General features: G+C 37.2%; 1 protein-coding gene across 1 annotated transcript in view; it reads right to left on the reverse strand.

Annotated features, from left to right (window-relative positions):
* RNF213 (ring finger protein 213) overlaps positions 1 to 16179 on the reverse strand; it is a gene marked incomplete in the record, with an annotated part of 2890576 nt that overhangs the window by 673075 nt on the left and 2201322 nt on the right. Inside the window, 1 exon segment of the mRNA XM_044069632.1 lies at positions 6463 to 6673. Within this exon segment, the coding sequence (XP_043925567.1) occupies positions 6463 to 6673 (211 nt within the window).

The following is a 16179-nucleotide window of genomic DNA, read 5'->3' on the forward strand; positions in this document are numbered from 1 at the left end:
AGGAATCTTGATGAATGGATGGGAAATAGAAAATTTACCTCGAGGATCACTCCAGTGGCTCTACTCAACAGAGGTACTGGGAACTAAGATCGGGTGGCACAATGCCAGGGTAATCCTATGGGCTAGGCTTGTAAAGGCTCCATGGCCATTAGCCTAATACACATCTATGAATCTATGAAACTATAAACACCTATATAAAAGTATAGACTCAACCATACCAAAACAAATCAAATCAAGATCGTCACAAAAACAAGCCACCCTGGTGGACATCCATCATAAACAGGTTATACATAAGAGAAAGAAACTGCTGTCAAAAAACAAGAGGGGCAGGTCCCAGCAGAGAAAGAACACCCTCTAAGCATAAATAAGTAGATTAGACATCTTGTAAACTCCTCTAAAGCTAACTATGAAACTAAATTAGAATCCCTGGCTAAGGAAAACAACAAAGCAGTCTGTATTTATGTTCGAAATCTAAGGAGGAAAGCCCAGTTTGTGCTGAACTAGTTGTGAATGGTACCACTCATACTGAACCTGAGGACAGTGCCAACCTGCTAGCAGACAGGTTAGGCAAAAACTTCATCCCCCTGCCCCAACCAATCATACCCCATAACATACCTGTCACCAGTCTCTGCCTAATATCTTCACAAAGCAGGTCATATCCACTCTCTCCAAGGCCATAAATTCAGCCTCTATTGGACCAGAAAACATCCCAGACTGCTTATTAAATGGACTATAACAGGAGTTAGGGAAACCACTGAGTACTCTCTTCAATCTCAGTCTAAGCACTGGCCTTGTTCCAGCTGAGTGGAAAACCCCAACCATAATTCCCTTGCACAAAGGGGTTCCCTCAACAGACCCCAGGAGCTACAGACCTATAAGCCTAACCAGCTTTATCTGCAAGGCCATGGATAGAATTATCATCGACCTTATCAACAAGGATATAGGTAACCTTCAAACTCTTGACCTGATCCAGTTTGGCTTTGTTAAGTGCAGATCTTGCCTGCTAAACCTGGTGGACTTCTTCAAGAACATTACCAAAGCCCTGGATGAAGGCAAAACAGTTCACACTGCCTATCTCGACCTAGACAAGGCCCTTGACACAATCCCACACTCATGCATCACCGAGAAACTCACCCAGCTGGGGATTAACCCTTATGTCACTAAATGGGTTGCCAACTGACTCACAAACAGAACACATACAGTCAAAACTGGGGAAGCCAACTCAGCTAGCAGACCTGTTACCTGTGGTGTTCCACAAGGATCTGTGCTAGGCCCCCTACTGTTTGGTATCTATTTTTCAGAACTCCAAGCGGAAATAGATGGCCTATGGCTTTCCAAGTTTGCTGATGACTGCAAACTGGGTTAAATCATCAAATCCTCCAAAGATGCCAATATACTACAAAATGGGCTTACACAGACAAATGATTGGTGTCAAAGCCACGGACTTAAACTAAATGCAAAAAAAAAAATGCATCATCATCCCCTTTGGCAAAGGAGAAACTCTTGTTAATTACAAAATTAATAATACCCCCAAAGTTTAAACCCAATGGCATGAGATTTAGGAACACAAGTTGACAGTAGCCTTAACTTTGATGATCATGTGTCCACAGTAGTAAGGAAGGCCTTCTACATTGCACTCCTCATAAGCAAGGTTACAACATCCAAAGTTAAGGAGGCTATAACTCCCCCATACTCGTCTCTCATCACACCGATAATAGAGTACAATGCTCCCTTCTGTATGTACATCACCAGACATCTGCAGCATCTGAAGAGATCTCAGAGTTTTCTCACCAAGAAAATTCAGGGCTTACAACAAATGACCTACATGAACAGACTGAAGGCCCTATCACTTTAATCAGTATCATATACACTGCTTAGAGGCGACCTGTGCCTAGCCTAAAGAGCAGTCACAGACCCTGCCTTGATGAAGCTGCTGCACATCTGCAAATCCAGATTCACTCGCTCTAGGGACCTTAACCTAGCCTGCGATATTAATAGGACATTCTGGAGAGACAGATGCGTCTCCCAGAGATTGCCACTCCTCTGGACCAGACTCCCAATTCATGTACAGCAGAGCTCCTCAATGACCCTATTTAAGCATAACCTGGACAACTGGATGGGAACGCGTAAATTTACACCAGGGGTTTTACTTATGTCCCTCTTAGACAGGGGCAGCCAGTACTGATCATAGACTGCATAGCTTGGTCTAGAAGGGAACAAGGGCATAACATGACTAGGCTTGTACAGGCCTTAGAACCAAAAGCCTAGTAACATCCTACGATCCTAGAAAGAACATTCCTAACATCATCATGATGTTGAGTCAGTCCTGACAGAAGTAACAGACAATTTGCAAGATTCAGCTGCAGACTGCAGCAGGAATTCCACAGCTGTTCATCAGGTGGTTATCAACAATAGTCATACCCAATGACAGAACATAGCTAAACAGTTTTACTTCATTAAATCAATTACTTTATTACTAGTCGCAGTCCCTTATGTATTACTTTTACTACTAGTACCAATGGTGTAGCTAGGCAGAGTGAGTAATTTTTTTCCTGAGCATCTTTCAGAAACTTTGTAGTTCAAACATCACAGAATGCTTAGAACTGTCTGAACTATTGCATACTATATAATGCTACATATAATATGCTTTCCTTTGAAGAATACAACTCTAAAGCAGCCATTTTATTGTTGCAATTTGTCCTGTGTGTCCTTTTCTGAAGTGCACAAAGGCAGTATTTTGAGAGTTGAGTACATTTTTTAAAATGATAGGTGCGTGATGGGGGCAACAGCATAAGGTATGACTAAAAAATGCAAATTTCTCGCTACACCCCTGGCTACTACATGCTACTGTTTGTCTGCTTGTGTCTGAATAAAAAACACAAGGAGGAGAAATATTTTTCTGCAGTACTGTCATCACACTAAGTGACAACATGCTTATATATTTTGTATTGTTTTGTTACTCTCAGTTTCTTAGATGCATTTCTGAGTAGCAACCTAAAATATTTTGGAAATGGAAGGAGTTATATGCTCTGCATATGCAAATTTTATACCAATTAAGTGCCTAGATGTTTGGCTAGATGTATCTGGTTTTCAATAGCTTTTGTACTCCTTTTCGATGTCTGGGGGTTGAGAGGTTTGAATGTTATAGAATTAGGTGAAAGGGCTAAAAACATTAACAAAAAAGTGATTAGTGCAGGACAAACTTCATTTACAAAATAATGTTCTTTACAGAATGTCATTCCTATTTAAGCCTTCAGCCCTTTACGTCTTTCTGCAATTTGCTGCTCAGAAACTTTCTCCTAATGTTGGAAGGCACTAGACAATGTATACTCTAACTTGGCTCCCCCCACCAACTGCAGAAGAGAATTACTTAAACCTTTTTCAGCAATTGAGTTACTTTCCTAGCAGTATAAAAGACCACAGTATCTTACATTATCAAAGAGAGGTCTTTGAAAATTCGGACAAAGGTCACCAATTCCTACTGCTTTATTTTTATATGTTTCAAACAGCTATTCCTCCATGTAACACTAATGTTTCATCACATTATTACCACAAGGGAGCTAAACTGCCTGTGCATAATATCTATTCTTCAGAACAACCACATTTATGTAATTCCTAACAGTATTAAGTGAAAATATTTCAGCCTATTCTATAAGCTGCCATGTAAACCATTTAGTCCAACACTGTTATTTTTTTCAAACATTTTTGCAAATCGAGTCTTTGTTGTATCTAAAAACTTCTACTAGTCTGCATTTCTGCTTTGCCTTCGCCATGGATATACATTTTTTGCAGTTCCCCCTTACTACTTCCATGTTTCTGTGTCATTTAATGCTATCGTTATTCTGTTACATTATTTTCTTTTTCCTTTAACATGACACGTCCCACAATTGTATGCTCATAAGTAAAGACAATAGATTCTACTCTATACTTTGGTATGAAACCATCTTCTGCATTTATTAATGTACTAACCAGCTGTGCATGCACACTTTATGTTCATAGTCTCAAACGTCTTTGTTCCAATCTATTCTTCCCAGTTCACTGCCTTTTCTGCTTCCACTCTTTGACCAACATATTCTGGTACTGTAAAACACGTCTACGTGTTATGTCACACTATGACATTGTGAATGGATAACATCCTCAACAGAATAGTGAAACACAATGTTTCATACGGTCCAAGTGGTTAATGGTAAAATATCATTTGTGACAATTCCTGCAAAAGACACACCCACAATGTAAACCTCAATTGCACATGAAAATAGCAGTGAATACAGAAAAATGTACAAATAAATATACCACTGTGTGTTCAAAGCTCAAAAAAAAACAAGAGTCAGATTTAGTGCTTGCTTTCTTTTTTTTTTTTTTTTTGTTTTTGAAAATAAGATCCATCAACAAACATCAGGAGTGGCGATGGGAGCCACTGTTGCACCTTCTTTTGCAAATCTAGTTATGTGGTGGTGGGAATGTTATTATCTGACTAAACTCCCCTTATTCCATTGTGTTTCTTTCTATCGCAGATACATAGATGATTTGTTTTTTATTTGGAATGGAGGCGTGGCAGAATTCAATAACTTTGTTTTACAGATGAATAGCAGTGTAAGGTGGTTGAAATTTGAAATAAGCCGTATAGGTACTATCGTCAATTTCTTAGATATTGAATTGATTTTCAATCCCATGGATATTAATTTTTCTAGCAATGTGTATAAAAAAAAGACTTTTAGCAATAATTATGTGCATTTTTCTAGCCGCGGGGGTGCAGCAGTTAGTGTTGTCGCCTCACAGCAAGAGGTTCTCCCTTTCGATTCTCGGCTGGAGTGCCTTCTGTGTGGAGTCTGTATGTCCTCCTTATGATCGAGTGACATTAAAGACATGCAGGAAGGTGCATGTGTGAATGGGTGTGCCTTCTTTGAAGGTTGGGCTTCAGGCTGGAAACTCGGTACTATAAATATCCACTGCCAATCATTCGTAAACCGGAGTTCCGGTGTGGTGACCCCTAACCGGGAAAAGCCAAAAGACAATTATCATATGTGCATTTTTCCAGCTCCCATCCAGATTATATGAAATTTAACATTTTTTAGGGGTCAAGTGATTAGATTGAGTCAGATTATCAGTGATTGTGATGTTTTTTGCAAGGAAGTCAACTTTTGAATGGATATGTTTTTTCAAAGGGGATATCCGAAAGCAAAGTTGAAAGAAATAACATATCCATCTATTCTTTCTGTAGGATTTGTTCCTAAAGCTAAACACAATGAATTTAATAACATTGACAAGTATTTAGCTTTTCAAATTCCTATGAGTATAGTGGGGGAACAGCTTAAAAATATCATCAAAGACAATTGGAAGGTAATTTTAGGTAATATGGATTTGAGTGAAGTGGTGGGGATGGAACCAAAATTTATTTTCAAGAAGGCATCAAATTTAAAATGTTTATTCTCTCTTGCATATTCAACAGTCAGCTCAGAAAAATACTCCACCTTTAGGTACACTCCCTTGTGGAGCGTGTAGATTGTGTAGATTTATTTACCCTGAAAGCACATTTATGTTCAAACATTGCAGGTTTTTGTTTGAACCTCAGCACACATGTGACTGCCACAGTACTAATATTGTCTATCTGGCCATCTGTGGGACCTGTTATAACTTCTATGTAGGCAAGAAACTAGGGCTCTTAAGGATCGAATGGTAGAACACCTTAGAGCCATTAAGAATAAGGACCCGAACAATGCTTTGGCAAGACACAGTTTAAGTTGTAAATGCTTCCATAAGTTTTATTTTTTAATTTTAGAAAAAGTGAATACCAATAGGTTTGTTGATTCTAGCAAAATTATCTGGAAATGCTAGAATAAAATGGCAGGTTTTTCTAAGGGCTGATGTGAGTCCAGGTTTGAACGACACTATTTCCATCAAAAGTTTACTAAAATATAAATGTATATAAAATATTATTCACCACAGGGAACAATATAATATGGTATATGTGAATTTTTAAAGTAATGAATACATTATGTACATATTTTTTCTTACTGAGAAGTTTTTCATGTGCCTTTTATAGTTGAACAGAATGTTGCTTTAATTACTTGGTTAAAGCTTTAATTATACTGTGATGTTATCACTTTGACTGTATTTAAATGGTCTGATTTTATAATGAGATGTTTCTGAAGAAGTTTGGAAAGTAAAGGAAAGAAGATGCTAAATCTGACTCTTGTTCTTTTTTGAGCTTTGAACACAGTGGTATATTTATTTGTTCATTTAGTAGTTCAGTTTAAAATACAGAAAAATGTAGTGTTTCAGCATTATGGAATGAGAAATCCACACGAGAAACAGACTCTTAGTTAAATGGTAACCAGACAAGTGACAATCAATATAAACAGCATGTATTTAACAAATACAAATAATTACAACTAAAAGTTTCAAACTGGACAGTTTTTGCATTTTCCAAGAAATTTAATATTTCTCATGACCTGTCCTTACCAGAAGCTGTGTGCAATGCAAACAGCAGCTCTGCGGCCATATCCAAGCAGAATCGAATCCTTGCAATTTCCTTCAGGCTATCCACTGAGACCTCTTGGTCAAAGTTTTGATTTCGATATTGAAGGTAATGTAGAAGGAAGCTACTTTCAGTATACAGACAACCTCCGTTTTCTATCACAGAAGGGAATCTTATCTTTTCATACATAGAATCCTGTAAACAGTTAATAAGAATCATTATTCAACTATCGACAACAGTAAACAATACTAGAATATATTTCACTTTGTACAAATAACCATAGAACTAAATAAAAAGTATAGCTATGTGATGATGTGTATCACAAACAAAAGAGATGTCTGTACTCTTCATATCACTTATCTCCGAGCGGGAATTTTGCAATGAGTTACACCCAGGATTTCCTTCCTAAGAAGCATCCATTGGCACAGTTCTTTCATGACCTCCAACTCTTGTACGGTCACATATGCTGCCTCTGTGTGATCTGCCCTCAGGGAATATTAGTAAGGCTGCACTTCAAAGACTCAAACATACTGAACAATTAAAAAAAAAAAAAAAGGTATCCCTTCCACAGAATTCATGACACCCAAAATGGGCAGAAGGATCGTCCATTAACAGAGAGAGGGAAATGTAATAAGAATCACTGCAAAAGGTCCTGCTAAAGACCAGTTAATACATTAAGTATTTATGTGTCTTACTTAAAGGTGTCTGCAGTGGGCAACAAGTAGGATCAATCTTAAGCAGTACTGAATCATCCCAGGGAGGAAAAAACTGAAAAGGGTTTTAAACAGCTCAGAAAGCTTAATCCTGAATACCAATGTGATACTAGAAACTCAGCTCCTGAAGTGGAGAGCCAAAAAAAAACATGTTTGATGAAGGCAAGGAGTGACGGCATAAAAGAGTGCCTGATTCTCGTTCTAAGCAAGTGGCGTTACAAATTGGGCATTTATTCTCTCTTGCATATTCAACAGTCAGCTCAGTAAATGCTTAAGTAGTTTTCAGTGGGTCTAGCCAATGGATATGGGAGACTGTCAGAAAAAGGTGGGTCCACGCAATTGTCTCTGCCATAGAAAATCTGAACTTCACTGATAATTAGGTCAAAACCAGACGCTATGTACTGTATGCCATTTTACACCTTTACATAAATGAAGCATGATGTACTCAAAATAATTAGCTCTTATCCAATCCACAAATGTCACATTTCAATTTGATATTTTTGCTTCGACTAGTTTCCTAGTCAACATTCTACAGCCATCATATGTATGTAGTGGGCATGTAAAACTTTGTTTAGCATTTCAGTAAGATACTTCCACCAATGCAGAATTACCTTTAACACCAGTTATGGCAGTGCAGGAGTGGGGTCGAATCCACAACTTCCACACTGCTCACATTAAAATCCTTACATAACAAAAGTACTCATTTTTGCAAGCTCTCAGTTATAACTTCCTGCCTCACTGCCCAAACAAATGGATTGGTCAAATGGATTTTAACTAGTTGTTGTGTCTTTTGGCTTTTCCCGGTTAGGGGTCGCCACAGCGGAACTCCAGTCCGCTAATGATTGGTAGTAGATTTTTACGTGCTGAGTTGCCAGCCCTGACGCACAACCTTCAACGAAGGTACGCCCATTCACGCATGTATCCACGCAGAAGACGCTCTAGCTGAGAATCGAACCGGACATCTTATTGTGAGGCGACAATGCTGCCGCAGTAGCACCACCACAATACAAATGGATTTTAACTAGTTTGTTTGTGTCTTTTGGCTTTTCCCAGTTAGGGGTCGCCACAGCAGAACTCCGGTCCGCTAATGATTGGCAGTAGATTTTTGTGCTGGCTTGCCGGGCCTAATGCACAACCTTCAACGAAGGAACGCCCATTCACGCATGTCGCCACACAGAAGACGCTCTGAGAATCGAACAGGCAACGTCTAACTGTGAGGCAACAACGCTACCGCAGCACCAATTAGTAAGAGGATAAAATACTTTACTTAAACAACTGCTTACTTTTGCTAAACATATAGTTTATGACAAGCATTTGACTCAAGTGGAAGGACTGAACTTTTTTTTTTTTTTTTTGCTAAAGCATTCAGCTGGGAAGTTAAAAAATTTAAATACTAGAACGTGGAATTTCAAAGTTGGTAAAAGAACTAACTTATTTGAAAAATGTTCCTCTCCTACCATGAACAAAAGGATTTGTAGTGGTCTAAAGCAGGAATATTCATTGTACTCTGCGATAAAGCATTTCAGCCTTTAGCAAGTAAAAGGAATGTACTGCAGACATGTTGCTAGACTTCAAACTCAAGTTTGGTAAAATAGTTGGCATCAGTGTAACAGAGGTATGCCTGTTCGATATATGACACCAACACATATTTAGTAGGTTATTATTATAAGCATATTTATGCTTCTTGTTGTTGGTTTTTCTCCATTTGTTTTTAGTTTACTGCTTACCTGTTTTAACTTCCACTGTATGCAGGAACTGGTTACAAACAAATTAATACATTTGAATTAAAAAAAAAATGAAAGTGCTCACGAAGAAGATACTCACACTGAAAACATTTTATGAAAGGTGCTTCAAGCAGCGACTTTCCTGGTCAAGTGCATGGGGTGACTGGTCACAAAATGACAATAGACAATGCAACTGATAAGCCATTTTGAAAGCCTCTGCTTGATAACTACCAGGCGTTTTTAACTAGTGCAAGGGATGAAAACACCACATTCATCTTCATCATCTCGTGCATAATTTCTTTTTTTTTTGTTTTTCTTTCTCTCTCTTTTTTTTTTTTAATCTCATGCATACTTTCAAGTAAAATCTGAAATGGTGACCTATACCCAAAGTGTGAAGATCCCTCTCTCCCTCTCCGCATGGATTCCACCTAGAGAGAGAAAACTGGGGGTGAAAAAGGGACAGCTCCCAAAACCACTTTGGGGAGGAAATGCAGGCAAGTCCTAAAAGGAACCTAGTTAAAATGAAAGACTTAGGATTTCACTAAAAATGAAAGCTTGAAACTCCAAAATTCATTTGCAGGAGGTGATGTTTAACAGAAATAAAATTTTAAAAGAAATCAGTGTCAAGTTGATCAAGACATCCAACTCAAAAGGAGGCTAGACAAGCCTATCATTCATGAAATTCAAGTCTGAAGATGAGGGGTTCTACAAACATGTTAAACCAAAATAAAGTGGTTGTAGAGCCCAGATCGAAAACTTGTAAACTATGTAAAGGCACTGGAGACCAGCAGATCCAACACAACAAAAAACTTTATTCCAAGCCACAAACGAACACACAGCACATAACAGTCATGTAATAACGTTGTAAAACCAATTCCCCTTACATTTTCATCTAACTAAACTTAATCAGATAAGCATATACTTTACAGGTAATCACTTAAATACCTTTCCTTGTTTAATTTACCCAATAAAATGCATCCATCAATTAAAGTCTAAAATACAGTGTGTCTAAATAAATAAAATGCATACAACCAGTCATTAAATGTTGTAAAATATATAAAATGTTATACATTTGTGGTTGTGTATAAGTGTTTTATGTCCACACTACTAAATGCATTAAAATGTTTTCCACGTAAAAAGTCTTATAAGACAAATAAAAGTTTTGTAAAAGTGAATAAATAGAAGAACCAAATTAAATGAAATTGCACCATCTACTGGATAATTCATAAACAGACGTAACATTGCATTAATAAGACAGGCTGTTTAAAAAGTTAAATAATGTACAGTGTTTAAGATGTAAACTACATATGAAATTGTGTAACATCTAAAATTTCATACATCATCATAATAAAACTATTGTTTACAATTTATCAGCTCTAAGCTTTAAAACTGGTTTTAGGGATACCATATTGTTTAGCCCTGGGAGATTACTAGCATCCAGAACTAGTTGCCAGTATAGCTCCCCATACTCGAGCTGGGTCTCCCACGGTCCACCCCTGGGGTCTATAGGTACTACTTCTATTAAAAAAATTGGTACTCAGCATTTTTACATACTTGGGAATGTTTGAACAGGGCATTATTGACTTTTTTTTCTTATGTCATATCCATGCTTGCACATTCTTTGTTTCAATTTTCTTTCTCTCTTGCCTACATAGAAGGAGTCACATACACCACACAAAGCAATGTATATCACACCTGTGGTGTTACAATTTGCAAACCCTTTTGTCGTAACGTATTTATTTCTACATTTCAAATGTAAAACATCACCCGTCCGGATGTTACTGCATTGAGGGCAATTGCCACACTTGTGTGTTCCTTTTTTATTGCTAGAAAAAATCCCAATATTCTGGTGATGTGAACATCCTTCTAAAATATTTTTGATGTTTCGCCCTTTTTTGTTAACACATTTAAATGGTTTATCAAATATGAAATTTAAATCTGATAACCTAGCAAACCTATTCCACTCGTTATTAATGATTCTCTTTACCAAATTGCTTTCACCATCGTATGTAATGACTAGGGCAGATTGATATGTACCCCGTCCTCTTCAACCTTCTTGGTGAGAGTAGTCCCATCCAAAGAAGAAACTCTTCTGCCCAAAGTAGGAGAAAATCTGGAAACCTTGGCTTCAGTAATTTCTATCAAAACCTCTGACAACGAATCACACTGATAGCCTCTGGCTTTAAACATTTCCAAAATGAATTCACACTCTTTCTGAAAATCCTGATCATCAGAGGTCATTCTACTAGCCCGCACCAACTGACCTTTAATTACCCCTCTTTTCTGATAAGGGGGTGGGCGCTAGTGTAATGTAAATAAGAATTAGAAAATGTCTATTTCCAATGTAGTCTAGATTTAAAACCATTACCAGCCCTCTTTATATTAACGTCTAAGTAATTCAGCTCAGTATTATTTACTTGGTGTGTAAATTGTAAAAATTTAGTAGTTTTTGTAATGTATGCAAGAAATTCTAAAAAATGATTTTCCGTATTGTTCCAAAACAGGCATATATCATCTAGAAAATGCTGTAAAAATTCCAATAATTCTTAAAATCTGATGTCAATATAAATTTATTCTCCCAGTATAAAAGAATAATATTTGGGTATGTTGGGGCACAGTGTGCCCCCATTGCTACTCCCTTCAACTGTTTGTAATATTCACCTTGGAAGAATATAAAATTGTTCTTCAAGACTACATCCATTAAAATTAAACAAGTATGGAACACATTGAAGGGAATTTATTTTCAGCTAAAAATTCTTCAAACCATGATAAACCCACTTCATGTGGGATACATGTAAATAGAGCCACTACATCTAATGTAATAAAGCTGTGTGTGTTTACTTGCTTAGTATTGTCTCTCTGTCTTAAAAAATCCCAGGAATCCTTTAAAAGGTTTGTGTTGTTCAACACTAATTTTTTTAGTTTTAAATCTATATATTTTGCTAAAGGTGCAGTTACTGATCCTTCAGCCAAGACAATAGGCCTGAGGGGTGGGTCTAAGGTTTTTTTATACACCTTGGGTATACCAAAAATAGAGGGGACTCTAGGTTGGTCGACCTTTAAAGAATTGTACGTCTTCAAATCAATGAGCCCCTCTAAACGTAAATCATTCAGGCACACAGATACTTTTGTGTAAGCAATGTTGACTTCATTCAAAGACACACTGGCATAAGTGTCTTCATCACTAAGCATCTCAAACATTTTCCCCTCATACACAATGTGATCCATTAAAACAACATTCCCCACCCTTATCAGGTTTCATAATTCTACGATTTTTGTAATCCTTAGATGCTTGTAAAATATTGAACTCTTCCCTTGTAAGGTTTGGGGTCACTGTTGAACTTAAGCTGCTCCCTTAACTCTTTTTCTACCACTAGTTCAAAATCTTCTCTTTGTTAGAGGATTATATGTATTCCTTTTCACCTGTCCGTTAAAAAATATTTCCAGATTTTTCTGTCTAATAAATAGTTTAAAATCAACTAATAAATTCACAATGATTGCTTTAATCCTGGGTATAAAAGTAAAACCTTTTAAAAACAGGTTAAAATGTCCTTTGGTGATAGTAATATTGGTGTAATTAGTTAGATGAAAACGTAAAAGGAATTAGTTTTACAACGTTATTACACGACTATGTGCTGTCTGTTCGTTTGTGGCTTGGAATAAAGTTTTTTGTTGTGTTGGATCTGCTTGTCTCCGGTGTCTTTACATAGTTTACAAGGTTCTACAAACATGACTGGAAATGGAGCACTCAAGAGTTCTTGACATCTGTGATATTACGAATGGAAGAAACAACTATCTAATTCTTGTTTGTATAGTCTTCAGTGACTGGCTTTACTTTGTATTTTTTTATCACAGTTTGTAGAAAAGTAACAGATTACAACTGTTCACAGTGGACCTACTATTTGTGCAAGACTGCTGTGAATTCATAGTGGGGTTTTTTCATGTTTCTCACTGTTGTACAACTGTGGAGTCTGCATATATATGTTTGGGGTGTGTGGAGGGCTGGCACTTCCCCATGCAAAAACACTTTTTTGGTTTTTTTTTTGGTAGTTTATGAGCTATGCTTTATTCACTTTAAAAAAGACATAACATAAGCATGTAATTCAAGCTAACAAATGTAAAATGTCAAAACATACCTTGACTGTGGAATAACTTAGTCCAAAATCTAAGAACTGTCTAAGGTCACACAGACCTACAAAGTTCAAGGACCGAAGAGGAAGAAAGCATTTCTAATACAGTTAGACAGGAACTTCCATTTGGCAGAATAAGATTACCTAGGGGAGCGCCTGCCACATACAGAGCAAAGGAATGAAGCCCTGACTGCATCCCAGATGACCCACATTGAAATAGAGTTGTGTCTACTGGAGGGACCAAGTGTGCGTGGATGAGGTAAGTGGAAAATGACATCTCACCAGTCTTGGGGGAATGAAGGTATCTTGGTTCACTGCATTGATGAGGTCAGTAGGAATGTAAGTGCATTACCATGCAGCATGAAAAGCCTAGTGTGCCAGTTCTGCAAGCAAAATGTCTCTTGTTTGGAGGTTGTAAATGCACCTCCTGAGGCAGCTATAACAGAGTTCACAGACTGCCAAAGATGTGGGAACTGGACATTTTGCAGCATCTGCAGACTATCCCATTCTCTAAATCCCAACTCTTACCTTCACCTGGCAGTGACCAGGGTGGAGGGCTCCCATCCTGTTGAGGAATAAATGGGTCAATTTGTGCAGGAAGGGGAGGTACTGGGCCCATCCTGCAAATGCAAAAAAAAAATACCTAATAGATTCCTTCCTTGCAGCTGCAAGGAAGACACATCTAAAAGATCCAGTGCCATTAAGGACTCTACTGAAACAATCAAGACATGAGAAGCAGTCAGATATTTCACCAATCAAATGGGGCATTTCTGACCTGACATGGACTCATCTTCTAAGCAGTTGTGAATAGAGATCATGTAAAAATTCCATTTTTTGCTGCCAAGGGACTTTGTCAATGAATATACCATATGACTTACAAATTGTGAATGTCTATTGAATTCCAACACAAAACAGAAGTCCAAATTTTAACTAACAAAACACTATTGTTTGAAAAAAAATATTGCATCTCAGTCAGAAGTCTTCCAAAGAAGAAAAAGGTTCTAGAAAAATATAGCATACTTGTATAAAAGTGTTTTACATCCAGTAACAGAAACAATAAATTAATAAAACAAAAGCAAAAAACAGGATCTAACCCCTTGGGTTGCAGTGTGTCAAATTTTAAAATATACGAGGCTTCTTTTTGCCTTATGAATACTTTTTCAGAATCACTTTCCCATTTAAGACCAACAAACATGTTTAAATGGGTGCACCGAGTTAAAAATTGGATGATTCACAACTCAGATGAGTATCCTATGTGACACCCCTGCACGGGCCTAGTAATCAAGGAGCCTCAATTCTCACCACTAGCACCAGTGAGGGATGTGCACATTGGGAGGATGACAAGTGCACACACAGTAAAGTACAATTTCCTATAAGAGCACACAGAGATCACAGTCAGTCTGGGGCTGGTTTCTCCCTCTATCTCCAAATCCGCAACAAGACTCCCTACTGGCACAGCTATAAGGTTAAGATTTCAGTTGAGCAGTCAAGCCAAATACTTCAGCACCCTCTCTGTCCAACCAGTGCTTCATGCCCCTGCCCAAGTAGCTGACACACACACTTGAGATTTGATTTATATACAAACACACACTCCTGGGAAAGGCTGGCACAAGTTTACTAGATATGCTCCCTTCTACCTTCTAAAAAGTAGTTATTACTGCCACCAACCAGCTCTTAATTACAGTTACTATAAGGCCCTTACAAAAGGTAACCAATCCTGTGTAATGTTACTATTATCCAAATGGTTAAGCGTGACCAAGACTTGCAAGGCTATTTTAGGAGTGGTCTGTACAGTGTCACCAAATACATATGTAAATACTCTAATATCTCTAAACAAACCAGCCACAATTAAAAGGTTTAAATATATTTAATAATACATAATAGAACAAGACAATACTCAATAACTCAGCACAATGACAACATAGTTAAGAATCACAGGAAATCGTTTAAAACATTGCAGGACAGTCTCACATAAATACAGAAAACATCTAAACTAATCTTACTATATTCCTATCTATCTCTAAAAGAATTACTATACCTAAATCTTACTTACAGAGCAAGGCAAATACAGATGAAAAGTGCTGAATGGATGTTTTCAGGTCCAAAGGCAAATACAAAATGCACAGACTCTCTCTGAGAGAGAGAGTTCTTAAATTAATAATAAAACAGTACTGTTGGGTCAGCTGGATGTCATCACTATTTGCCACCTGCCTCCAGTTCCCAAGCTAAAAGAAATTTAAAATTTAGCACCTCTGTGTCAAAAATACTTATCTCTCAGAAGTTTGCCTAGAATTGGAAGTCGTAAAACAGTTAAACACTTTTACATTTGAAACCTAGTAATTATTTCTGTTTCCAGACAACAGAAAGAACTTCTAGTTGTAGACATCCTGTCTTCTTGCTGTATTAACTTTATAGCACATCGTAAAACTCTTTACTTTTCAATTTATTTTCATAGCGTTTTGCAAGTTATGCATGTTCCAACTACTATGAAAACATACATTTGCACAGGCATACAGTTTATACACATTTCTGTTCTTTTCCAGTAGGGTACACTGTAAGCTCAGTACATGAAATACAGTTCTGCACCAGTAGCTTAATATCCACAAAACAAACAGTGCTCTTACATTTGTAAAACAAGCATATGGATCATATTAATATTCACAAATGACATAGAATTATTTACAACATTCCAGCTAGCTGTGCTGGCAGCCTCACACATTAAATAAGCAAAGCATAGCTTTCAACCTCTTAGTGCAAGAAATCTGTACAAAGCCTGACAAAATGGGAGGACAAATGCCCAAAAATAGGGGCATATTTTAAATATTGCTCTTATAAAGTTAGAAAGTTTTCTAAAGTAACAGGATTTGTTTTAACATTCATTTTCTTTAGTATCTGAAATCTGAAACTCAAATGTATGTCATTATTTAGTGCCTTTAGTGACTTCAGTCCTCAGATCATCCCAGTGATTTGTGAGAAAACCACAAACTTTATGAGGAACAGACCAAGAATATGAGTCAAAAATTTGGATATTCTGCAAAAATCTGGACAGTTGAGAGGTATGAAGCAAAGGTATAAGGTAATTTTCACAGTTAATATATTAAGAAGAAAAGTCAAACTCATTCGTTTCTTTCTGT

The sequence above is a fragment of the Protopterus annectens genome, chromosome 4.part0, assembly GCF_019279795.1.
Source record: "Protopterus annectens isolate FY-2018-M chromosome 4.part0, PAN1.0, whole genome shotgun sequence".
NCBI classification, from domain to species: domain Eukaryota; kingdom Metazoa; phylum Chordata; order Ceratodontiformes; family Protopteridae; genus Protopterus; species Protopterus annectens.